Consider the following 27969-nt stretch of genomic DNA (forward strand, 5'->3'; position numbering starts at 1 on the left):
TGACAACAAAACAATGCCTTTTATTTTAATAAGACAACTTGCATATAAAACTGCCAGTCATAGGACAAAAAAAAAGAAAATGTTTAAATATATATTTGAAAAAAGCTTTTAAAAAAACATAATTTTCATACACAATCCATGACAAATTAGAAAACAACAGTGATTATGAATAATTATCCTTCTCAGATACTTTTGGTTTTAACAAAACAAAACTAGGTTTAACACAAAATAAACACAAAAATATGACATGTGCATATCGTATGCATTAAGAAATGACAGCAGTAATAACCCAGCAAACTATTTTGTGTTAAATGGATGTCTAATAGACATCTAAATGTAGACAGCTTGGCTAAAACAAGGCTAAACTTAGGCTGTCAGTGAAAAGCTAATAAAGATTGTATAATAGCCCAAAACTAGACTAGTCGTCAAATTAGATTAGATCAGATCAGACAGACTTCATATGTGTAGTCATTCATTTCTGTTTATTTGATGACTAGTCTAGTTTTGGTCTATTCTTAGATGTCAATTAGTTTTTCACTGACAGCCCAAATTTAGCCTTGTTTTAGCCAAGACGACTATGTTTAGACGTCTATTAGATATCTTTTAAAAACAAAAAATGCTTGCTGGAAATGTTTTCTCATTAGATTATTTCTACAACATCTATATTGCTTTGTTCTGTCTCCTTACTAAAACAGACTTAAATTTTAATCATTCAGTGTACACCATTTTCTCTGGTAACTTACTAATTGTTCATTTAAAACAAAATATTTTAAGTTTTAAATATGCATTCCTCTCATTTTAATCTCAAAGCTATTCTGATATAAACTTTGGCTCACCATTGTGAAAGCAATTTCTAATCTGCAAAACTGTTTATTAAAAAAGAAAATAGTAAAAACAGTAAACATGTTTATTTATTAACAACCCCTATTTATCAGAATGCTTAGGCCTTTAAGGTGACAACAAAGTGCTTGCTAAAAAGGGCACACACATTTTTACTTACAGTACAACAATTTTTATTTTACTCAATTTTTTTGTAAACTTGTGCAGTTTTTTTTTTCATCGATAAACAATCTGAATATGTTTACACTATATAGAATATGTGCCACAGTTCAAGTAACAAAGTAGAGGGCAAAACCTGCAGGAGTTTAAAGCAGCTGTAAAATATTGTTCTGTTGTGATCGTGAACACGAAGGCGTCAGAAAACACTGCATTTCTTTCTTTTTTCCATGATCTATAAAATCTACATTTTCTTAAGCTTGTTAATGTGGATGTTGCTGTGCCATAATAAACTAACATAATAAAATTAACATAATAAAATTAAACATAATAAATTTCTTTGCTTGTTTTTTGTTTGCGCAGGTGTTTGACAGTGCAGTGGCATCAGATTCTGACTTCTTAAATAATCTTTTGTAAAATCAAGTTTGTCCCTAATAATCAACTTAATCTTAGGGTTCTGTCAGTCTTTAAATCAGTGTATCAAAGGAAATATTTCAGCAAAGCTAAAGCTCAAAACGTGATCATTTAAAAGCTTAACGGAGCATATGAAAACACAGTGGAAAAAACAACAAAAATCATATTTCTCTGTCTTTAGGTTGTGATATATTTTACATTTCTTAACTTGAAGAAAAATATGCATAATATCTTTAATGTTTGACATTAAGTTTTTCTGTTTTTTTACTCTAGACAGCTGTCACAATCAAATAATAAATACATATTAAAAAACTCAGTTATAAAAAAGATGGCATTATTATTCATGCCATTTGTAATTCTGGGACCATTTTGAGCATTGAGTTCTCTCGAGCAATAATCTGAAATATACATACACTAGTAAAAACAGTTTTTACCGTTTAAGCAGATTATCTTTGTACTTCTTATGAATGAACATTTTAGAAACACATAGACACACAGAAACACACACATACACACACTAGTTTCTATGGAGCATTAAACAGTGCGATGGACTCAGTAGATGGTTTCTCTGAAACGGACTCCAGATCTACAGTCGGAGTTATGGATTTTTTCAACCTCTGTGACAGAGATAGAAAGAGGAGCCGGGTTCATTTTGACATAGAGAAACAAAGCAAATATTTGATAAAGTGATGTTTGTGGACTGCTCTTACCTGCAGCAGAGAGCCTTCGGTGGTCCAAAGCTCATGAAGAGCCCCTAGAGGAATCCATATGATAGAGACCAGAGAGATGAACCAGCCCAACAACTCTGCCCACAGCGGGTACGTGTAGGACTTGCCGTATCGAGCCGGAGTATACTGGACAATACTGGAGATCAGAATACCCTGCAGACAGAGACACATTATCATTAGATGTTCACTTAAACAGGCCTCCACTGATCCATTCTTCATGATTGCTTTCTGTTGAGCTGCTTAGAGCTCAACTGGTTTCACAATTAGTGATCTTTCCTGAAACTAAACTGAACTGAATCATCATTAAAGCCACTTGAGCTGAATAATGAAATTATAATGTTCTGTAGAGCTGATTTACTGCAGAATTTGTCTCATATTTGAAGGTTGCATTTTTGATTACTTGTTTACTACTGTTTTAAAACACTGAACAGGACTTTTAAAATATCTAAATATCTACTATCATCAACACGTCAGATGCTTTTAATGTTGCTTAAAGGAACACTAAACCTTGTTTGGAAATGGACTCATTTTTTCAGTTAAACTGTTGCGTTTAACCATATTTGAATCTATTCAACACTTTTCCTATTTAAAGCTTGACTCTCCTGTAGTTACGTTGTATATTGTGCAGTAGGAACTATAACATTGGTGTAATAATCAGGAAACTTTGCTGCCTTTCCATGGCTGCAGCCATGGAAGATAATATGCAGTGCCTGAAAATAATTTTAAATAGTCTCTCACTAATGTCTCCATGGTTGCATAGTTGATTATTGTCATATGACATGATAGTTCCTCGCCATATTGCTCAAGAAAATAGCAACTTTTTTATTTAGTATACAATGTAGTTACAGAAGAGTCAAGCTTTAAATAGGAAAATTGTTAACCCTCTTCTAGTTATTAAAAGTTCTAATCCGATTCAAAAGACTATGTGATTTTATTGTAAGCTAAAAGTCCTCTTACCAGACCCAGAGATCGACTGAATGGATTCAAAAATAGCAAACTCTAGGAGATTTATAAAATTAAGTCTATTTAAGTTCCTTCAAGATTTTAAAGACCTTTATATGTGCTGAAATTGTCTCTCTGTTTTATTTAGGGAATTTAGGGTCCCTGCGTCCTGGGTAAAGATGTGCACTCAAGGTTTTGAAAAAAGCATGTTTTGTCATAGATTTTTTGTTTGTTTGTTTGTTTTGTTATTGATACTTAATAGAATACTTTAAAGCTATGGCAAAAAAAAATGTTTTGAGAAATCGATTCTGCATGGATCAGCTAGTTTTTAACAGCAGATGGCGCTCTAGACTAGTTTTCAACCACACGCAAATGCTCACATCAAATTTTAAAAATTAGCTTGTCACAAGATTGTAATGTAAACACAAAGACTATTGTATTTTCCTAAACCCATCCCAATTTTATTAATACTTATTATAGATTCAAGTGGGTGTCACTGTAGCGCAGTGGGTAGCATGATTGCCTCACAGCAAGAAGGTCGCTGGTTCGCGCCCAGGCTGGGTCAGTTGGCAGTTCTGTGTGAAGGCTGCATGCTCTCCCTGCGTTCTCAAAGGTTTTGTCCAGGTCCAAACACATGTGCTATGAGTGAATTGAACAAGCTAAATTGGCTGTAGCGTATGAGTGTGTATAGGTATTTCCCAGTGTTGGGTTGGGGCTGGAAGGGAATTCGCTGTGAAAACATGCTGGATAAGTTGGCGGTTCATTCCACTGTGGCGACCACTGATTAATAAAAGGACAAAACGGAAAAGAAAAGGAATGAATAGACTTAAGTGGTTTTTGTGAGAATTTGAATTCAAGCGGAGTATTTTTTTTTTTGTAAAGGACACAGTGCCATCTGCTGGTAAAAACTACACTGAGAATCGATTCAAGAGAGAATAGCAATGCAATTTGAGGCAGAATTGATTTCTCAGACGATTATTTTCCCACCACAGCAGGAAAATAATGAATCACTGATACCTAACAAAAAAATAGATGTATTTTTTGGGAAAACGTGGACTAATTTAAAAGACAGAATCAATATATCAGAACTAGCCATTTACTCTGAACCACAGATCAACCTAGCATGACAATTTTATCAGATTTGTTTTCATTTACCAGCACAAGCATAGGTGACAAGTACTGCCAGCAGATTCGGAAAAAGAGGTTAGGTTTCTTTCCCAGCATGTTCTCCACCATTACACTGAGCCGCTTCACTCCTGCACGTGCGAGAGAAAGCAAAATGAAAAAACGTGAACCTTCATATCTTCGTATCTCAGTGTTAGCAGCAATACAACGGCCAGATCTGATCTGATCTGATCTTTCTATGATCTCAAGAACAAACAAAAGGATGTGACATTCACCAAATATGAGAGTGACGGCGAGCACCTCGAAGAAGGCCAGAAACATCAGAGACACCACAGCTGTGTAGTGATCCATCAGCTGAAACACATATATCCCACCCTACACACACAATATTATTTATTGTTTATAGTTCATAATATATATGTAAAAAATCAAGAAAAATCACTTCAAACTGTTCAGTTAAAAAAAAAGAATCATTCCTCAAAAATGCTCATTCACACAGTAAACACAGCATTTTACACACATTAAAATGCTTAAAAAATATGAAGACAAATGTTGTTATTTATTACTTGGTAAAGTTTATTTATAAACTAATTTCTAGAGGATCAGGTGCTTATAATTGCTTGAGGCTAGTCTCGCATTATCCAATTTTTAATTAACCAATCAGATGATTCCTAAGCCACTATAAATACCCTAAGTGAGATATGAAGGTATAAGTTCCATATGGCAGCCATCTTTGTTTTGAAGAATTCCCCCCTTCCCCCCTACTCCTTCTCCTTCCTAGAAGGATGGCACGGTGGCCCAGTGGTTAACACTGTTGCCTCACAGCCAGAACGCCACTGGTTCTAGTCCTTACTAAGCCAGCTGACGTTTATGTGCAGAATTAACCCATTCTCCCCGTGCTCAGTGGGTTTCCCCCGATTTCCTATCACCGTCCAGAAACATACAATCTAAGTTAATTGACTAATCCAAATCGCCACCTTAGACATGCACCTAAGTATCACTTAAGAGCAATCACTATCTGTTCATTAGCTACTACAGCAGGGGTGTTCTCGAGATCTACCTGAGCTCAAACTACCTTCTCGCCTTGCAAACATGTGAAACTAGAGTATATTTACCCTTGTAATGTGTGGAATCCCAAGCAGAAAGCCAAAGCTACAAACGGCCAGAACGATCAGTTCCTTCCTCTTAAAAACTTTCAAAGCCTTCCTGCCAAAACCATCCATGATGAAGGTCACAGCCACTTCCACCATGGCAAACTGCACAGATACACACACATAAAAGTACAAAAATGCCAAATTATAAAAAGGTATATTAACAAAAGTATATAAAGTATGCATATACGTGTAATACATTGTACATAAGTTACACTGTAAAAAAAACTTACATTTTTAAGCTGAATTAATTTAACCTTATTAGTCTATTGAACTTGAACTATGTTAAATTGACTTAAAACAGCTTGCGTAACTTATAAAATAAAGTTAAAACATGATTAACTTAGTCTAATAGGTTACAATGACCTAAAAACATGTTGTCAGGACTAACTGATCATGTAATTTTTTTACAGTGTAAATAAACCTGGTAATTATAATCTTCTTAAAAAAAAATTTGCAATAAAGAATCAGATATTTCACAGCTTAAAGAGAATTTTAGAAAAAGCATGTGTAGTCCTGTGAATTATGATTTTGGCCATTCATAATCAGAGGAATAAAAGCAGATGATAAAAATAATCCCTTTTTAGCCCAACAGATTCAGCGAATTTCCTGCTTGTCAACAAACCTTGAGAATGTACAAGGTCATTGGGAGGACTCGGCCTACAGCTGCAGGAACTGATAGCACCAATGAAAGAAGACAAAATAAGCCAATTCACCACCTGTGGCTTTTGCTAAAATGTACCAAGGCAGCATCACATGTACTCTGCAGGGAAGAAAACTGCAGAACGCGATGTTCATTCATTCATTTTATTTTCGGCTTAGTCTCTTTATTATTCAGGGGTCGCCACAGCGGAATGAACCGCCAACTTATCCAGCATATGTTTCATGCTGTGGATGCCTTTCCAGCTGCAACCCATCACTGGGAAACACCCATACACTCTCATTCACACACATACACTACAGCCAATTCAGCTTTTTCAATTCACCTACACCGCATGTCACCGCTACACAGGCCACAGTCCAGATCCGTTTTTCCCCCACAGTCCAATGACATGCAGTATAAGCGAATTGAATAAGCTAAATTGTGTATGTAGTGTATGTGTGTGAATGCAAGTGTATGGGTGTTTCCTAGTACTGAATTGAGGCTGAATGGGCATCTGCTGCGTAAAATACATGTTGGATAAGTTGGCCATTCATTCCGCTGTGGTGACCCCTGATAAATACATGGACTAAGCCGAAGGAAAATGAATGAATGAATGTTGAAAAAGATCTCCTGGGTTAAACATATGCAAGAGAAGTTGGCGGTTCATTCCAAAGTGGCAACTCCTGAAAAATCCAGAACTAAGCCGATTGAAAATGAAAAAAGGAATGAATGTTGAAAAAGTGAGGCCCAGGAACAGTTAAAAACAAAAGCATGTCTTATGTGAATGGTTTGTTTGAAGGTAGCTACATGCTTTTTTGAATGTACCACACAAAGGCTGCTTATTAGAGCATGCACGTTTTTGAGGCCTATTTTACCTGACTGTCCAGTCCGAGGCACAGCAACATGATGAAAAACAGAGGAGCCCAGAGCTGAGAAACTGGCATGGTGGAGAACACCTCAGGATACACCACAAACACCAGACCAGGCCCTGCAGAAAACAAACAAACAAACAAACCAAAAATCACTGATCAAGAAAGACATGACCACAGGGAGTGTTCCAGAAAACAGTTTTAACAAGCTTCCACACACACAACGTTTTAACCAAAACCTTTATTGCTAAAAGATGTATGTTTTCATTCTCTGCAGTGCAGTGAATCCAAGTGTCACCATGGAAACAAACACAAGAAGCATGCAGTGATCATTTTTATTATTATCTCTTCTAATCTTTAAAGTTGGCATGAAATGGAAATAGCCTTTTCTTCCCTATTGACACTCACTAGCTATTTTATTCTTGCAAGTAATGGGTTGGGCCTTTTGCCATTAGAAATGCTGTAATTCTTCATGAGATGGATTCAACAAGGTATTGTAAGCATTCCCCAGAATGTTTTTTCTCTATACTAACATGCTGGCATCACGTCATTCCTGCAGATTTGTTGACTGCACATCCATTACAGTATGTGAATTTCCAGTTCCAGCAGATTCTAAAGGTTCTCTGTGATTATCTAGTGATAGTAAACAGATCTAGTGATTATAAACTCACTTTCACGTTTAGAGAATTCAGTTTCAGTTGATTTGAGCCTTGTAACATAGTGGATTATACTGCAAGAAGTAACCATTACAAGATGCATTCAAAAGGATGATTGTAGAAAGCAATAATATTCAGGTAGAAATTGATGGCCTTTAAATGATTCTTAATTGATACTGCTGAGCACAAGGGTGTAAATAAAACAACCTCTACACCATTACACCACCAGCAAGACAGGATGGATCTATGTTTTCACGTTGTTTATCCCTAATTCTGACAATATCTGTCATCCTTTGTCATCAAGTTGAGTGGCAACCAGACACACTAGAGGGCGCTCTACACCACATTTGCCACTAAACCAGATCCTAGAATCTTTAACACCTCACACCTGATGTTCATGAACTTTAATTACACACACCTGCAGTTAATTTACACTGATTACACACACAAGATAAGCACCTCTTTCACACACATTCTCTGCTCAGTCTTGTAATACTGTAAACTGCATTCGCACTACAGTTTGAGCATGCAAAATTCTGTAGTATGGCACTGTGAAAAGGGGCAGGATTAAACAAAATGACTAGACATTTTAAAAAAGCGAGTGATTGGTCCATATTTTAAATTTCTGTCCAGAAAGGTCATGTTTTGATCCTTGATTGGTCTTACGCAGTCAAGTGATGTGATTTCGCAGGTCAGAGTTCACCAAGCTTGAACTTTGCAATGCAGCGAACTGTAAAACTTTTCGTACAAGCTTGCATTTCTGGTCTGATGCATTTGTGTGCTTATGAATAAAAGTTTATGGGGAGAGAAATTCAGTGTGACTGCAGCTTTAATGTGCAACACCAAATGGTTCTCCCTGTTGTTGTATTTCCCGTGTTTTGATTTTGGACTGCTTTCGAAGTGCTTTCTGTCTGTCCTTACCATTGCCTGTCTTTTTGGATTTCTCTATTGGATTAGCCCTTTTACCTCTTATTAAAACATCCCTTTGTTTTAATAAAGCTGCATTTGGAGCGTTCAACTTGTCACATCGTTCATTACAGTACCATCCTGCCAAAAATTGATTCCATTGCTGTAGTTTGGTGGTCGGTTTCACATGAGTGACAGGCTGTCGCACAATCAAAGAAGAGATCTCACTTTACTTCAAGATAAGGACATTTAAATAAAAAAATATTAAAAATGAGAATGGTTAAACATTGTTATTTACTACTATATTCCATAAATATGAGTAGCAACTTATTTTTTATATTTACTACTGTGTATTGTTTGATGTTAAATATCCAAATAAAGAAGACAGACCGATTGACTAAATATAAATGGTCTGTGCTTGCAAAGATACTTGACTATCTACATTTTTAGACATTGTTTCTACAGTGAATGTATGGTGTAAATTAGTCTGCATTCTTAGTAATTATAGAAATACATTATTTGTAAAATGTCCCATGCATGAAAGTGAAATCACATTCAGCCTTATAAATGCAGATCCAAAAAAATATAGAACAAAAAAAAAATATATATATATATATATGGCTATTATATATCTATTTGAATAAAATAAACATTGCTTTATGTTATGACAGTGCTTTATTACTAAAATACATTACTATATGTATGAAATCTGTTATGCCAACTGGAGTATCATAAATTTGAAATTCATACACATAAATTAACCCTTAAACTATCATCTCTATGGTTGAGACAATCCACTTGCTATAGCCACTCACATTACTGAGAGTTGATGGTTATATATATACATGCAGTACTCAGTATGCCACATAACCTGCTTTTTGTTCAATTTTTTGATAATCCTCTTTGTTATGCCAACATAAGCACTGCTTACAAAGTTCATAGCCAACAAAGGGAAAAAATCTTTCACTTTTGGCAAATCTACAGTAATCGATGTTTTCAATTGCCAAGTAGTGTGTGGTACCAATAGTTTAATGTAACGCAGTGTTAAGGGAAGAATGCTGTGCTGCTGTCTTTTTCTTCAAGGGACAAAGAGTGAAAGAATGAAAGTGAAGGAGACAATAAACCTTTTCATATGATGAAAAACACTGAGCAACACTGCAATTATATCTGCACTGCTAGACCTTACCAGGCTTTTTTACAGTAGAACACTGGCAACACTGTTGCCAGCTACTCACTGTAAAACTTTGGTTACAGTAAGTAACTGGCAACAGTGTTGCCAATTAATTACTGTAACTGAACCATTACAGTGAGTGGCTGGCAACAGTGTTGCCAGTTATTTACTGTAACCGAACCATTACAGTGAGTAGCTGGCAACAGTGTTGCCAGTTAATTACTGTAATAGAGCAGTAGTGGTAACTAACTGGAAACTGTGTACAGTTAATTACTGTACTGTAGTGTTACAACTCACAGCATTATACTGCATACACATTAATAGTATGTCAAGGTGTTACTAAAATTAATTAGTATTCTAACCTGTTATTAAAAATAGAAGGCATAAAAAATCTGACAAATTTATTTTATTGTTTTGGCAGCAAACAAATATACAACAGAAAATGTATAAAAATTAAGAAATCAGCAGATATAAATATTGTCTTACATATTACTGAGAGCCACAGGTCTGCACAGTAAGGCTGTGGTCACACTAACGTTTGAGCATGCGAAATTCTGTCATATGGCACTGCGAAAAGGAGTGGGTTTAAACAAAATAATTAGAGATTGAAAAAGCAAGCGACTGGTCCATAATGTTTGTTCAGAGAGGTCATGGTTTGATCTTTGATTAGTCTCAAGCAATCACATGATGTGATTTCGCAGGTCAGAGTTCTCCAAGCTTGAACTTTCCAATGCTGCAAACTGTAAAATTTGTCGCATGAGCTATCATTCCAGTCTGCAGCATTCACATGCGTATGAATGAAAGTCTATAGGGAGAAAAGTGCAGTGTGACCAGGACTTTAAGCTGTAACTCTAATTGAACACACCTGATAAAACTAATTAAGGCTCGTTAGAAATCTACAGGTAATGTTGAAGCAGGGTGGGAACTAAATTCTGCTGCGCTGCAGTTCTCCAGCAACTTGGAGTTTGACCCCCATGGTATATAGTATAGGTATATGGTACACACCTGCCTGTAATTATCAAGTGGTGTTCAGGTCCTAATTAATTGGTTTAGGTGTGTTTAATATGGGTAGCAACTGAAATCTGCAGGAATTTAGATCTCCAGGTACAGAATTGAGCACCCCTGGTACATAGCATACTTTTAAAGCAACTTTCAACATTTACACACACACACACACACACACACACACACACACACACACACACACACACACACACACACACACACACACACACACACACACACACACACACACAGAAAGTGCTGCAGTGAAATGTGTTACTCTCTCCTCAATGCAAAACATGCATAAAAAACTGAACAGCAAAAAACACAAAATAATTATTTTATTTTTTAAATAATTAAAACATAAGCATATGAAAGGAACACATAGATAGAGATATAGATAAAAACATATTTGTCAAACACAGGCACATACTGTCAAATCTCAATAAAAAGTTTTAAATAATTATAAAAAAACAAAAATAAAGTCGGCAACACCGAAAATCCAAAGGATCCAATCTTTTATTGTTATAATTATTATTTTTTTACTTTAAAAATCTCATGACAACGAACTTTTCTATTGTTTCTAATATAAATTTATAGGTGGATACACAGCTCTGAAAAATACTTAGCAACAAACTCGCAACCTGGGACCTGACAGTGGAGCTTTTGTGTGTGGATGGTTATGTGTATCATATTTTTGTGATTCCCTGTGATGATTTCTGTGCACATGTTACCTTACTGAGATGATGGAATTTAATGGTTTTTATGTGCATAAAATCTGCTTATTTGCCAGAAAGATACATGAAACTGTTAGCATCTGTACATTTTGACAATATGCAATATCCAATAAATAAATATACTTAAACAAAAGTAATGTAAGAAGTTATATGAGGAGAGGCTAACTAGCTAACAATGTAGCTTTCAAGTACACTGTTCAAGATAACAACAATATAACTTAAAACACAGCCTTATTTTAGAAACCCTCAAAATTAATTTGAACACATTTTACTTACTCATTGTAGATTCTTATTTAAAGCCTAAAACATATCAGACTCTGCATCTGAATTGATAGAGAATAGAGCACATTCAGCAGTAAACAAGTCAAACACCAGACTCCCTTAAAGGGCCAGCATTTTCTGAAAACTAAAACTTCTAAAACTTTTTTGTTAAGAATAAGACAGCCTGTGGTAGTGTCTGGTGATGCCTAAATCATTATTTTCTGCCTTTAAAATGCACGTCTCTATAATTAGCAACATAAAGCATCAGAGTAGATGGGACAGTACAGGTTGAACAGTAATTTGCCATTTATTGTCACAGTTACTACCTGTAATGTGTACGTAAAGTAAATTACTGTAATTTATCATTTGCACTACACAATGTCATACGAATACTACTCCTTTTACAGTAAAATACTGTTTCTTTTCATTACAGCAAAACACTGGCTATTTTACAGTTATGTACTGCATAATCTACAGTAAGGGTTAACAGTGTGCATTTCTCAGATGAAAAGATCTTCCTGCTGTTCTGAGATGAAGGTTGACTGCTGTGTGAAATCATGTTGAAAATTTGAACGTAAATGAGGCAGAGATGTTTTCTCTGAGGAGACATAGAAGGTATTGCGGCAAAATACATAATTACAAAAAAACAGTAGTGCAAGCTAATCAGTTTTATTCTCAAGTAGAACAGTGTTCATCAGATGATAAGCTTTCTGAGGGAAGCAGCATTCTGTTTTAAATTAAAACTGATTTATACTGGTATAAACAGCTGATCTCGAATAACGTTTTAATAAACAGTACTGTAATATAAAGGCAAAATGAATGATTTTGTAATGCACTGTGTAGCTTTCCTGATATATCCTGAGGGCAGCTCACAACTCAAGGACATTGTTTATCATTGTTTTTTTGTATTCATGCCGTTCATCTCTGCCCACCTTTCTGTGTTTCCTCCTGATTCTGTTTCTTCCATGAATAGTCTCTTTTATTCTTGTTCTCTGGCACAACCCAATCCACCCTTCACCTCCTCTCATACTTATTCTCTCTCTGGTGTTACAGAACAAGACCTTTTTTATTTTTTTATCCTGCTTCATGAATGAAACTGAAATTCTCACAACAATCTTATTTCATTAGCTTGCAAGGTCTTTCTCTGTCTTTGTTATGTGCATAAAAGGGATAGTTCATACACAAGTATAAATTCTGTCATGATTTACTCTTCACTTATTTCAAAACCTGTTTGACTTTATTCCTTTGAACACAAAAGAAGATATATAAAAGAACGCTGGAAACGACATCGACGTTCATAGTATTTGTTTTTCCTACAATGGAAGTCATTGATTACAGGTTTTCAGCTTTTTTTCAATACATATTTTGTTTTCAGCAGAAGAAAGAAACTCATAAAGGTATAAATTAACATGAGAGTGAGTAAATGGTGAGTTCATTTTAATGTTGGGATGAATTATCCTTTTAACTTTTACTAATATCTTACAACAGAATTCGCACTGCCAATGTCCTGATCTGTGCAGATTACCATGGATTAGGATTTTAATTTAAATCAATAAAAAGTCAATATCCACAAATTCCCATAAATTGATCATGATTTAAATTAATTATCAATTAATGGATTTATTGTTAACCTAAATAAAACTAGGCATACCTACTTCAGTGACACAATAATTTTTGCACATCCCATCAAGCTGTAGACACTTAAAATGCGAGCATCCACAGCCAAATGAAAATGTTTTAACTGTAAATAAAAAGATAGCTGTATTTTGTAAAAAGAATCATTGACAATTTAATATAACCATTTAATAATAATAATGTAATGACTGATATTCAGTGTGTCAGAGCACCATTAAAGAGAGCAATGTGCATAGGATATATTGTACATATTAAGGAAATTCTGGAGACTGCAAAAATTCCTGTTTACTTATATATGTCCATCCATGACATGGTAAATGTTATAATTTAGCTATGATAGACCTCCTTGTGTACAGCCGGGTTATTTAAGTATTACTGATCATTTTAAGTTTACATTTTATTTTACATTTAATATCACAATAACTTGCTGCTTTTGTGACTGTCGTTTTTAAATGCCTATACAGATATTTTTTTCATTCATCATTTTCTTTTCCGCTTAGGTTTTTTATTAATCTGGGGTCGCCACAGCGGAATGAACCGCCAACTCATCCAGTATATGTTTTATGCAGCGGATGCCCTTCCAGCTGCAACCCATCACTGGGAAACACCCATACACACTCATTCACGCACATGCACTACAGACAACTTAACCTACCCAATTCACCTATACCGCATGTCTTTGGACTTGTGGAGGAAACCCACACAAACACCGGGAGAACATGCAAACTCCACAAAGAAATGCCAACTGACCCAGCTGGGGCTCAAACCAGCGACCTTCTTGCTTTGAGACGACTGTTCTACCCACTGCAATACCGTGTTGCCCAGTTTTTTTTTTAGTTATGTTTAAGTTTTAGTTATTTAATCTAAATCTAAATGAAAACTTTGCAATTAAACAGAGGCATTTAAAATAGTTTAGAAACAGTCCTTGCAGCTACTGTATAGGGAATAACTACTAGCAAAATACTAAACTATAGGAAAAATCAAAGTGCTGAGCTGTGATTTGTAAAAATCTGACAGTAAATAGTCTAGATTCAAAGAATTGTGTGCAAACACACAAGAAGAATGAAGGACTAGAAACTGACAATACAGGAAAAAAAAATAATAATAAAAAAAAACCTCTTACCATCTGTGGCGATATCATCTACAGGTAGGTTGTGAATGTGGGCCATGTACCCGATGGCAGAGAAAATAACAAAGCCGGCCACAATGCTTGTGGCTGAATTAGCCAAAGAGACAATAAATGTGTCCCTGTAAAATCAGAATGAATACTGATGAGAGACTCGTGGCCTTCAGGAATATAACAAACCCTTTCAGTGCAATAAATATAAAAGCAAAAGTAGGCAACCTTACTTTAATTTTACATTTCATGGAAATTATTTGAAGTAAAAATAGTTTTTAAAATTGTTAAAAATCAGCACCTACGCCTCTGTTGTATTATTGAAAAAAGCACCATAGCTATATCTCTTACCTAAGGATGTTGTTGTTGTATTTGTTGTAACTGGCCATAGATATCATGGAACCAAAGGAGATGCCAATGGAGTTAAAGATCTGAGCAGCTGCATTGACCCACACCTACAACATAAGATTAACAAAAACATACAAGTTTGTATTTGTGTCCATATTTTGTATTATATACAAACATGTTTTAAAAGTGTAATTGAAGCAGAATTTGTATACCATAATTGCTTTTTAAGTCCTTGTAAGCCAGAAGGTCTACAAGCAGTTTAATCACATTTTTTGTAGTTAACGTTCAAAATTCCTCTGATCTTATAGTAATCAGATCTCCTTAAATAACAATAATGTGTAATTACAGAGTTCCACATGTTGTATGAGAATTTGTACATGCACCACAAATAGGAAAACTATTCAATTCATATAATGTCCTATTTATAATATGTGTTGCGAAGATTTGGAGGTTTTAAAGTTATTATATTACACCGGCTCCGGACCTGCTGATTAACTGCACCAAGTGTCAATTATATGTCAAATAGTAAACAGCCACAATTTCCACAACAATGTAGTTGTTTATGAGTGGTGCTGTAGTAATGATATGGTAGTACCTCATATAAGCTCTAATCTAATCTTGAGCAGCAACTCCTCTGTGACTCATGAGTGTTTACTCAAATGATCTCACCTGCACTTCCAGCAGTTTACTCCAGTTTGGCATGAGAAAGAAGAGGATCCCATTTTTTGCTCCAGGCAGCTGGACATTATTAACCAGCAATGCAAACAATATAAAATAAGGGAATGTTGCAGTGAAGTACACAACCTATAGTCAACAAAAAGATTGAAATTAGTGATAAAAAAGGACAAAAACGATTATTTAATTTAAATAGATCTTAACTACTAGACTGAAATTCATTAATTCAATGATAACCAATATTGGGGGTTTAATTTAAATTATTCCACACATTTTATCATCTGTCATTTAGAATTGATGTGAACTCTAAACTCGGACCTTTCCGGTGGATTTGACCCCTTTAAAGATACAGAAATAAACAATGCCCCAGGCCAGGACTAGAAGGCCAAAGAGTTCCCAGCGAACCCCTCCAGCACGCTCAATCCCAGAGGTCATTTCTAGCACCTTATGACTGAAAAACACACACATACACAAACAAACATTACAACTTTAAAAAGCACAAGCACGTCATCGATGAACACACTATACACAACATAATGTTGCTGCTTACAGAAGTCATATAAAGAACCTATCAGCCTATACTGTGTGTGTGTATGTATGTATATATATATACATACATATACACACACACACACACACACACACAAACTCTATTTATGCAAACACTGAAAAGTAACTTTTTGAAATGTTCCATTAACACCGATTACAATAAATGAATTGTCCCCAATACCGAAAGACAATACATACAGTACACAGCTATAATCAAGCTCTGGCAAAGATGTCAAACTAGACATGTCACAATACAGTGATCCCTCGCTATAATACGGTTCACTTTTCATGGCCTCGCAGTTTCGCAAATTTTTTTTGTGCAATTCGTCATGCTTTTTTTCTACACTGCGGAAATGCGGATGCGTGTTCTGCATACTTCTGCATACTGTGTCCTGACTGGCTGTAGACCATTGTCAATTAATCTCATTCATGCCGTGTCTCCTGTACAGTACAGAACGCGTTCATCTTGCCAAATTTACATAAAGCTTTAAATCACTAGCAGTGTGACTCTGAAGTGCTGTAATGTACGTTTTCAAGTTTTCTCCCCACAATGTCGATGAAACGATCTGCACCCTCAAAGACACCTGTGGTAGCACCCAAAAGGCAGAGGAAGATGTTAACCGTCGCACAAAAACTTCTGGACAAAGGAAGGTAGAAGTTACGCGGACGTATTGCGCCATTACGGAATAAATAGTTAAAGATCAAATGGTTTTGATCTTTGGTTTCATTCAACAATACTGGACTTATTTTTCTACGAAGGTTTAAATTTTGAGAGCGTTTAAACAAGAGAAAAGTGTGAAAATGTTAATGCCTGCCCGAGAAAAGTGTATAAAGTGTGTAGTGAGGGGTTTTACAGCCTTAAAACATCTAGAATAACTTTGCGGATATAACTACATAACTTGGCAGATTTCGCCTATTGCAGGTTATTTTTTAAATGGAACTCCCGTGAATGACGAGGGACCACTGTATTCAGTAATTTAATATATCGTAATAATAAACATGCAAAATATTGACATTGTGGGGACTTTAAAACACCATGAATAAAAAACTATTATTTCAACTGTTAGAGTGCTTACTCTCAGAACACTTAGATTATTGTTTTGTCAGTGTCTTTTCATTACAGCAACAAATGCCTGAAGACATAACAGGCTGTTTATTTTTAAACATAATCATTTTCACCTTTTAATCTGGCCTACAACATGTTGTAGTAAAATGTTGACTGAATTATTTATAGGCATATTGTTTGTTCACACTGTACAGTAAGACTTTTATTAACATTCATTTATTTAACTAAACTAAAAAAATGCTTTTATTTAAATACAAATGCTTTTTATTTATTTTAAGTGATGTCAATTTATAAGTTAAGGCCTAATAAAAACCCATAGAATGTCTAAAAGTTGTAATCGTTTTATTAAATGCGGGAACTAACTTTAATATAGTAACTAAAATAAACGTGATTATTTCTTACTGTTTATTTCAATGCATTAACTAACTGTGGTGATGTCATTGCTCCATGAACATTACTTGCTTGCTGATAAACTATTTCATAACTATAACAAGAGCTAATTCAATCATGACTTAACATTAAAACAGCTATCATAACATTATCGATATGTGGACCTTCTTGGGTTCTTGGAAGCTATTTAAAATAAAAACGTAAAACAGGAAATAGGTTAGGACCATTGTTATTGTTTACGTCTCTCAAAATGGTTTATCATCCTTTCACACTTTAAATTATTGAAGCATTTGAGTCTAAACATGTATATACAATAAACTAATACACTATTTTTGTGGGATTTTTTTCTGTTAAAGTAAGGTTGGGTGATTTGGCCTAAAATCAAAATCTCAAATAATTGAACATTATAACTAGACTACGATTAATGAAGGATTATTTTTTATTTATTTTATGTTTTAGCCCTCACAGTTCACTCACAAGTTTTGTACAGTAAATATGCTCACATATTACAAGTGAGAGATTTTTAAATGAAGGGTGCATTATTTGATTTTAAAATGAAGTAAACACACACAATCTATTATTATATATTGAACATAAATGCTGAACAACTGAAATTAAAAAACACATTGCCTTAAATGTGGCTCTCCGCACAACCCACTCTCGTTACCAATCCCATTGCTTGTGATACGTGTCGTTCGTTGTGATATGTAGTTACACTTTTTTGAGAGGTGCCCGGGTATGCGATGGCTGTGCCGGACCGTACACGTGAGCTTGTCAGAAGTATAATATCAGAATAATATAATAGGTATAAATCATAATATAATAAGTATAAATTAGCCTTAACAGATCGGTGTCACAGGACTCCACACAGTACGGAAAGAACTTGGGAAAAAATTGACCTTGAAAATTGATCAATTATAGGATCTGAATTTCAATTACTTTGATTAATCGCCCAGCCCTATGTTAAAATAACCTTTTTAATAGCTTAGGTCAATATAAGGATAATATGTGATACCAGCATACAAGCCTACTCTTCAGTAAAAAAAGTTTGCACTCACTCAAAGAACTGTTGACTGGCTGATTGCAGATGTGTAGCATTGCCTGGAAAACCAGTGGAGCAGTTGGCAACTGTGTTCCAAGTGTTGTTGCAGGACTGCCATGGTAATGAAGGACTGAATGAATGAAGTAAGTAGTACAGAGCCCAGGTCATGAGCACGTTGTAGTAGGTGCAGAGCACATAAGAAATCACCACTGTGGCGAGTCCCACACCTAAGGACAGACAAACAAAGAGTAAGAGGATGCCACCCTTTTCTACCACCACGTCCACAGCACCTAGGGCTCCTGAGAGGCTTTGAGATGTTTAGTTTTTAAACTTTGCACCTTTAAAAAAGTAGGTTAAAGTTCCAGTTTCTGTTGAGTTCCACAAGAACAGAAGAAAACAAATCTTCAAAACAGCTGTTTTTGTTTTAAGTTAGGTCAAGTTATATTAAGAGAGCTCTATTTGACAGCATTTCCAAACATGCACCAACAAAAGAAAACTTCTCCTCAGTTTCTCAGGGTCCTTTTGTTATCCCTTCTTAGTGAATATTTTTGATGGTCGTCCAAAACAGCAGGGCTTCTTATGCCTCCAGAGACCTTATGCAAGAGGTTTCTGAGAGATCTGAATTAGAAAGGCTAGTTTTTTATTGAGGATTGCATGAATGAATCCAGTAAGGCTCTTCGATCTTATACTTAGCTTAGATTTCAAAAACACAATTTTGAAGAGCTAAAGACGATTTGTAGAGCTTCTCCGCTATCATGCGATTCTGATTTATCCTTGGGCTAAAATTGCAGGGTATTAAATGGTCCATGGGATAAGCTTTTATTTATATGAAAAAGTTATGAAAAATGCAACACATGCTCATTCTGAAAGCGTAGCCCTATTTACGTTTCACTTTTAATTTTTATACCAAACGCCATGGGGCAGTATGACGGCGTTCCTTTCCGCGTTTCTTTTTTTTTTTTTATTGCTTTTTCAATTTTGTCAGTTGGATTTAGAAAAGTGGGTGGGCGGGTCAGTCTGTGTTTTTTAAAATACTGTTGGTTGGGTTTAGGGAAGAAGGACAGTGGGTCATTCGATCAGTCAGTCTGTCAGGCAGTCAGTCATTCAGTCAACAGCAGCCTCTGGTGGATTTACGTGAGAACAGCAGGCATGAATGGCACTCGCGAGGGAAATTTGAGATCTCAAAATACATATACAGCGGCCTCTCGTGCATTTGTGAAAACAAAAACTGCAAAAAACGGAGTTCCTGCCATGTATTTGGTGGTCTCCAGAAACGTATATAGCAGTACGTTTTCAGAATGAGCCTGGGTTAGAAAAATGGTTTGTGCAACCTGTTAATGTTGGTAACTGCGTTTGACTAACTTTTTAAGGAGAACTACTGGCTAGCACAATAGTATTTCTTTTTCTCAGTGATTCATTATCACATCCTGAAAAGAACAAACAAACAGGAATCTAAGACAGCAGCTTTGCTTCCAGTAATTTTGACTCACTATTGTCATGCTGCAATCAAGACTAAAGAAGCCAGGAGTGGAAGATAATTTGATTTAGACATTTAATATGAACACAAAGAAAAAAATAAACATTTATAACAAGACCCATTCAGCCACCAGGGTTTTTCCATTAAAAAAGCAAAAAAAAACAGAAAACTGCTGAAGCTATTCTTAGTAGTCCAATAATGATTTACTTGCCAAGCCATTTAGTTCTTATAGTTACGGATCCAGATGCAAGTCTTTTTAATGTGACCCAGTTATTTTGTGACCCAAAGCAACACTTTAGAAGGACAACAACCCATAGATTTTGTTTTTGCCCTGTTTTGATGCCAGCTTTAAGTCCTTGGATTAGTTATCATCACTCTCTGTGGATCTTGGTATTGTGTGACTTTTTTCACTGTCTACATGGAATGTTCACTAGTCGTTTTAGCCCTGAATAGCAGCAAGCTCTGAAAACAGGAATGTTGTTGTTGGCACGTTCTGAGGTGCCCTTTAAGGTCAGACACAGTGGTTGGTCCAGATTTTAAGCCTTAAAAATTCCACTGCTTTAGTAATATTTAATGCCATGGCCATTACAGGATCATTGATTACCCAACTGGAAATCCAAAATCAACAGTAATTGTGAACATTATTACGGCTATGACAATGGTCAAATCTAGCACATGTTACATTACATAAACTTTAAGTCATTAAATTGTTTGTATGCTTTTCTAATTGAGAGCATCACATATTACTATAAAGGAGGCATTATGTCATGTCAATTTTTATTATTTCAATAAAAATGTATTGTAGGTTATAATATATTTTATGTTATAATATATTGTATTTTTTGGTTATAACTTAAAGCTAGGAATTGGCAGGAAGACTGGCTTTGTAAATTATGATCTAATTTAGATGGAAAATACTGTATTATAGACAGCTGATTTAAGCAGATACTGAAAAGCACCTGTTCATTTCTTAAATCATCTTATTTGTTTTTAAGAAATAAATATAATTTAATTCTAAGAAGACCTTGTCTACTTTGTGATCCATCTGATTTCTTGTACAGAAAATATTAACATTAAATTCATCTTCCCTTTGGAACCACATGCAGTCCTAGATCAAGTATAAACACATTAGTGCTGTATGACTAAACATAAACACATGCACAAATCACTCTCTCTTTTTCCTGTTATGGAAGAGTGCACAATCAGTCATTCCAATCCATTCCAAATATTTTTACAAGATGGACAGTAAATCAACATTAGAGTAAATAGTAGAGCAACAGAATGGTCCATTACTCACTTTTGCTGGAGGGTCGTCAGAAAAATCACAAAGAATTTGACACTAGAGTACATTTCAGTCAAAAGAATATACAGAAAGAACTACCTGCTCCAGTCCCTCTGCTAGCAAGGTGCCGTAATCGGCTGAAATGAGCGCTATATCAAAGGACGGACCCAAAAGATTTGACCGGGTAGACTATCTCTGTCTTAGAGGAGAGAAGTCTTAAGTTAGCAGGAGAAAAAATGTCAAAATGAAAAAGGTAAAGAAACCCAAACAATGAACGGCGATGGCTGAACTCATTGATGGTGACTATTCACATTTGGTCCACTTTGGTTGCAATCTATTTCCATAAAAATGGAATTACATTTATTGCATACATATTTTATGTCTGTTTTTCTCTAATATTTTATCACATCACAATAAGAAAACACAAGCTGAAATAAATAAATAAAAAACAATAATAATTATACAATTAAAATTGATTAATTAATAGCTAAATAAATGTATTTAATTAGTGGTTAAAATGAAATACTTGATTTGACTGATTAATTTCAAAATAAAATAATTTTTAATCTTCTACATTGTTACTTAAAGGGGCTACATACATAAACTATTCTTATGTATTCAATGCTGAAAGATGTGTAATAAACCTTATTTACCAACTTGTTTAAGTTGTTTATGAAAGCATAAAGACTGATTTCTTTGTAAAGAATTGGAACTTTTTGCCAGGAGAATCATAAGGATGTGACGTTCATATGCCTTATTTAAACCTTTTATTCCATGACACATGAGATAAATGTTTATTCAATTTAATTCAATTCAGGTTTAATTGTACAGCGCTTTTCACGATAATTATAGTTTCAAAGCAGCTTTACAAAAGGTGCAAATTATTAAATTACAATCAAAATCAGAAAAATTAAGGTTGTTAGTTACAGTTAATTTTAATTATCTAGTAACTAATTACTAATAACTTTTAACAGTTATTATATATAATCATAGTTAACCTGCAGTTATATAGTATATAGGTGATGTCTGTACATGTTTATAAAACCCGCAATTAATGCCAAAGTAGATTTTCTGCAGGGATTCTAAAAGAAATACTGTTGATTTAAGCTGAATCAAGTCTAGAAAAGTGGTCCAGTAATCAAGTACAAGAGATCAGTCGTCACCAGATCATCAGAAATCAAGAGACACAGAAACACGTCCAGACATTACAAAAAGAAGATCCAACATAAAGTTAAGAAAATAAGCTTTGCACTCAGTATCCATGTTTGATCAATGCAGAGAGATGGGTGGATTTAATAAACACAGTCAAGCAAAATGCTAACTCAGTGTTACATGTTGAGCAGCATTCACACTGTTGACAAACGTTACCAGCAAAAAAAGCTAATCTCTGATAAAGCAATTAATACAGGAGGTTGGCAAAACAGTCTAAAATGTTTTACAAGGAATATATAACAATATCATAACCTAAAAAAGTTAAGTTCTCTTAAACTGATTTTATGCCAAATCATCATCAATCATGTTGAAACTTGAACTTGATTTGTGTGACTGAACTACTGGTATGTCCCATATAACTGGTCATTTGCTGGACTGTGTTTGCATGGTAGAATTGAACACAGAAATATGAGATGCCGAGGCACACGGACCACTCACCTTTGAAAAGTGGACATATTTGAGCCAGAGCGTGGACTGGGCCCAAACGGGTGTACTGACCAACAGTGAACTCCATGAACAGCAGTGGGATACCACAGAGAAACAACATGATCATGTAGGGAATCAAGAAAGCACCTGCAACATATCAAAATGATAAAACAAACATGAATAATAATTACTATTAAAACAAAACTTACAGTATTTTTGGTAATGATCACAAAGGTTTAATTTGACAGGGATAAATGTGTTGGATGTTAACAACTAGACAGCTTAGTTAGTAATTTAATGTATTAATTTTAATTTCATTATTTTGAATTGTGAGGTAAAAGCTGTTTGCTTGCGATTCACAAGAATGTAATTTTACTATGAAGACGAAAGTGGTTTTTCAGGAGGTCAAGATGATTTATTGACATGGTGTTAACAGATAAGGGCTGCACAATATTACGTTTCATCATCGATAACGCAATGTACACATTCGCAATAGCATGGTAGCATGTGCAATGTCCGGTCAGAATTGTAGTTTATCTGGTTGAAAAGTTTTCATTAGAAAGTTTAAGCATAATGTAGTGAGTTTATCAATTGCATGTGTTTTTAAGACCTGTAACTATTTGTAAGCATTTCAAGACAGGTTAATAGCATGAAACTATAACGTTTGAAGCTTTAACAAAGATTATTTATATTTTATCATTTACTCGATGAAGAATATACAGTGATGTTGCACATTCAATTATTCAAGCTCTGTCTCTGAATTAGGGCTGCGCAATATATATCGCTTGAGCATCGATAACCCAACGTGTGTGTCAACAATAGTCACATTGCAAGATATGCAATGCTGAGTTGTGAATATGGATGACCAGAATTCACATGCCAAAACACATGAGATTTGTGGAGACACTGCAGAATTGAACCGTTAGTGAAAGCTTTAAATTTCCATGTGTTTTAAAGGCCTATGTGTTCATTTTAGGAGTTTAAAGGACTTTAAGAGAACATGAAGAGCATAAAAAAGTTTTTTTAAATAAATTCTTGAATAATTTATTTGATGAAGACTATACAATTCTCTTTTATGTTTGATTACTAACTTTTTGTCCCTGGATACTGTTAGACATTCCCCAGAAATCCAGAAATTACTGTTTACTTTATTTTAACATTTGCTCCATTGTGTTTATGACTTTAGTTTGTTTATTATATGTATATAATAAATTACATATATTTATATTTCACTCCCATACAAATCATGCCAATCTAAAGTAATAACTTTCTAAATAGAGCTATTTAAGCCATGTGCTGAAATTGTATTCATTCATATCACAATATATATGTATATATATATATATATATATATATATATATATATATATATATATATATATATATATATATATATATATATATATATATATATATATATATATAGTTAAATTCAGAATTATTAGCCCCCCTTTGAATTTTGTTTTCTTTTTTAAATATTTTTCAAACAATGTTTAACAGAGCAAGGAAATTTTCACAGTATGTCCAATAATATTTTTTCTTCTGGAGAAAGATTGATTTGTTTTATTTCGGCTAGAATAAACACAGTTTTTCTTTTCTTTTTTTAACCATTTTAAGATCAAAATTATAAGCCCCTTTAAGCTATGTCAAAATTTTCATGCAGCCCTAGTCTGAATACTGTATGACTCCTAAGAACACCATAAAAGCATTTTTTATTTCATTTGTATCTTTGCACAACTGTATTTATTCACAGTATGTTTGCAAATTTGTTTATTATGTGAGCAATTCCATGCAAATGTCAACCTTGCCATAAAAAAACAAAAATTACGTTTTCACCAAAATAGAGAAACTGTTTCTACATTTTTTGAGTAAGCAAGTATTTTACAGTACTTTAAAAATACTCATAAATGTATCTTTCAGTGTTTTAAAGTGTTATATTTAATTTGCCAAAATCACACAAGTGGAAATTGCACATCCATAACGGAAAAGTGTCACATCCATAACGGCACTTTTTCCTCATAAATTCAAAAATGTCAAATAAAATAAAATCAATCATTGTTGTTCTATAGTGAGCCAACTCATATCTGTTTGATTAACATTGTTTTACTTTTAGGTTGTGCTGTTTAATTGACAGAATTTCAACAAAGTATGTTGTAGACTGTAAACTCGCAAACTTTGTCACATCCATAACGCATGTTTATTTTCCTCATTAAAGTATAAAAATGTTAACAGATTGATATCTTTCTAATCCCATAAATTTGTGGTTAGTTGTCAATATAATGTTAACGTATACTTTCTATGTGGATTTATGTTTTGAGTTTTTACTACAAATGTCACATCCGTAACGCTGGAATTGCTCATATGTTTTGTAAATTGGAAAAAAGCAATATTGTGCATCCCTATTACATATTCAATTTTGCCACAAATCAGCTCTTACTGATTTAAAAAAGATAGATATAAAACTAAAATTCAAATGTTTTTATGGTCTGTGTTAACACAGTTGAGGAAAGCAAACATTCACATGGACAATACGGATATAAGATGGACAAAACACTACGGTGCTATATAGAGCACAGAGCAAAGGGAGGCAAATTTATCTGCTGTGACCTTTGTGACAAGTAACCTATAAAATGTGTTTACCTAATTATCACAGGTCACTGAGTGCTTTATTTGTTATAATGTAACGCTTGGTACGGTGCAAAATAGAGGATTTACAAGAATTGTTTTTTAACAATTTAAATAATCTTTGCAGGTTTTTTGCTGAAACATGATGAAATCTTACATATAACATTTTGCCAAACCAATGAGGAAATTTTATGATTTATAAATATTCATGGAAACAGCAACTAATTCCAAGATAATGAATATAGTTTAAGTAAATGATTAACAATGGAAATATGTTCAAAAGAAAAAAAGGCAGAACCAATGCACTGCAAACATGAAACAAAGGCTGGTTTGAGAAAACTAAAGAAATATCCAATGGTAGAAACTCCTGGATTTACTGTTACATCTTGTAGTTACACAACTGCTACAAAATTAGCCTCAGATAAAAAAAGCATTGCAACTGACAAAAAAAATCTTTTTAACCATTTTTTTATTACTATTTTTATTAAAAAGGACATTTCATTACAACATTTAAAAATTCTCAACATTTACTCACACGAAAATGTTCAACTTTCATGAATTTCTTCCTTTTGTTAAAAACAAAACAAGATATTCTGAGGAATGTCAAAAATCAGAAGTCATTGATATCCATAGTAGGGACAAAAAATAAAAAAAATTAATAAATTCTGCTGCTTTCAAACACTCATTCATTTTCCTTTGGCTTAGTGCCTTTATTAATCTGGGGTTGCTACAGCGGAATAAACTGCCAATTTATCTAGCATACATTTTACACAACGGATGCCCTTCCAGCCGCAACCCAGTACTATAGGAAACACCCACACACTCATACATTTACACACAGACTACGGCCAATTTAGTTTATTCAATTTACCTATATGTCTTTGAACTGTGGGGGGAAACTGGAGCGGAGACCTACGCCAACACGGAGAGAACTTGCAAACTCCACACAGAAATGCCAACTGGTCCAGCCAGGACTCAAACCAGCGACCTTGCTTTCAAATATTCTTTACTATATCTTCCCTTAAAAGATTAAAGTCAAAGTTTTGGAACAAGTGTATGAGGAAAAATTATGACAGAGTTTTACATTTTAGTGAACTCTCAGATACATAACTTTCCCTGCAAATTTAGTATACACAATTTAAAAGTGAATGGTGTTTTAAAAATGCCTTTTCTGTTTTAAAATTTCATAAGCATCACTCTATTTGCAATGAAGACAAAAGTGCTTTTTCATAAATAAAAAAAATCTGTGTTATGTGGTATATAACTTTTAATTTATGACTTTGAAGTACAGTTATGCATAAAGGACTCCTTTCGGTTTTATAGTCACGTGACCACAAAATGGCTTCCTACAGGTTGAACACACTCATTAAACTTTTAAAAATATTTGAAAACTTTGTTCCCATTTTTAAATCAGCAATATAATTTCAATTTATTGCCAATATTGACAATCAATAGACACTATCCTGGACACTTTGTTACTGTTCCCTAAATTAAAATGAATATTTTAGTTAAGCTATTGTTATGGTTACAAAAGCATGGCATCAGCCTTTATTGATTCTCTATGAAAGAGCAACTGAGGTAAAGTTGGTTTTGTTGCACATTCGTTCTTTTCTGAGCAGTGACACGGTCCCTATATTATTTACCATTATTATTTTGAATATTCGGTCTGAAATCCTATCACATTAATTAGCTCTATTTAATTGACTGTGAATAATGCAGTAGGCAGGCTACTTTGATGACCATTGGCTGGTAATGTGATTTCCCTGTTTACAATTTGCAAAGAATACTTTCTGAAATTATATTGTTAAGTAGAATGTTCGAATATAAAACCAACTTTACCCCACTGAGAGAGCAGCAGGAGGATGAGAGGTGTATGGGTTGGTCACTCACCTCCTCCGCTTCTGTAACACAGGTAGGGGAAGCGCCACACGTTTCCCAAACCAACCGCATAACCGATGGTGGCGAGCACGAACTCCAGCCGGCGACCCCACGTCTCTCTGGGCTCCGCTGCCTGCTGCTCGACATTTGCCAGCCTCGTGGCTTCAGCTCTGTCTGTTGTCGTCCTGGCGAGCTCTTCCTCTTCTTTTCCCTCTCCAAGCTGCTGCAATGCAAATTTGCTAGATGTGCTTACTGTCTTGTTCTCGGATCCCAAACCCATCATTACCAGCTTTTTACAGCGGAATAAGCGTACGGTGCCTAGATAATTATACCGTTATAACCGAACAGCACAATTTTAAAGACAGCTGTTTAATGGACAAAGAAGGCTGCGGTACTTCTCAAAGCGAATTAGCTCGATACTGTTGCAATTTGCCGGTATAATGTTGCCAAACGACACGGCACTGTATTAAAGCCGAATATCTTCGGCCACTTGAATCTATTAAACAACACGTTACCGCGTCGTTTTCTAACAGTTCCGAGTGCATACTACGCGTAAGTTGTCTAAGTTGTTATCTGCTTATATAGCTCAGTTACACAATTTTTAAGACCAGCCCCCCAAACTATAGTTTCCTTCGTTACATAGCTG

General features: G+C 34.6%; 1 protein-coding gene across 6 annotated transcripts; it reads right to left on the reverse strand.

Annotated features, from left to right (window-relative positions):
- Window positions 1-27969, reverse strand: si:ch211-225b11.1. Of its 6 annotated transcripts, none has more exons than XR_012405997.1 (15): window positions 27336-27877; window positions 22833-22967; window positions 21282-21377; window positions 18440-18650; window positions 15695-15827; window positions 15371-15505; window positions 14705-14808; window positions 14360-14484; window positions 6875-6987; window positions 5321-5461; window positions 4481-4580; window positions 4236-4336; window positions 2121-2291; window positions 557-2027; window positions 1-418 (listed from the first exon to the last, which is right to left on the reverse strand). XR_012405997.1 is itself a non-coding variant. In NM_001431123.1 (14 exons), the coding sequence occupies exons 4-14, from the start codon at window positions 18589-18591 to the stop codon at window positions 1935-1937; spliced, it is 1368 nt and encodes a 455-aa protein (NP_001418052.1). In that variant the 5' UTR covers window positions 18592-18650; window positions 21282-21377; window positions 22833-22967; window positions 27336-27969; the 3' UTR covers window positions 1-1934. The 6 variants fall into 6 exon arrangements, 3 of the variants coding, with proteins under 3 accessions (NP_001418052.1, NP_001418051.1, NP_001103931.2); XR_012405996.1 differs by having other exon boundaries at window positions 21282-21381; XR_012405995.1 differs by lacking the exon at window positions 21282-21377.

The sequence above is a fragment of the Danio rerio genome, chromosome 5 (genome assembly GCF_049306965.1).
Source record: "Danio rerio strain Tuebingen ecotype United States chromosome 5, GRCz12tu, whole genome shotgun sequence".
NCBI classification, from domain to species: Eukaryota; Metazoa; Chordata; class Actinopteri; order Cypriniformes; family Danionidae; genus Danio; species Danio rerio.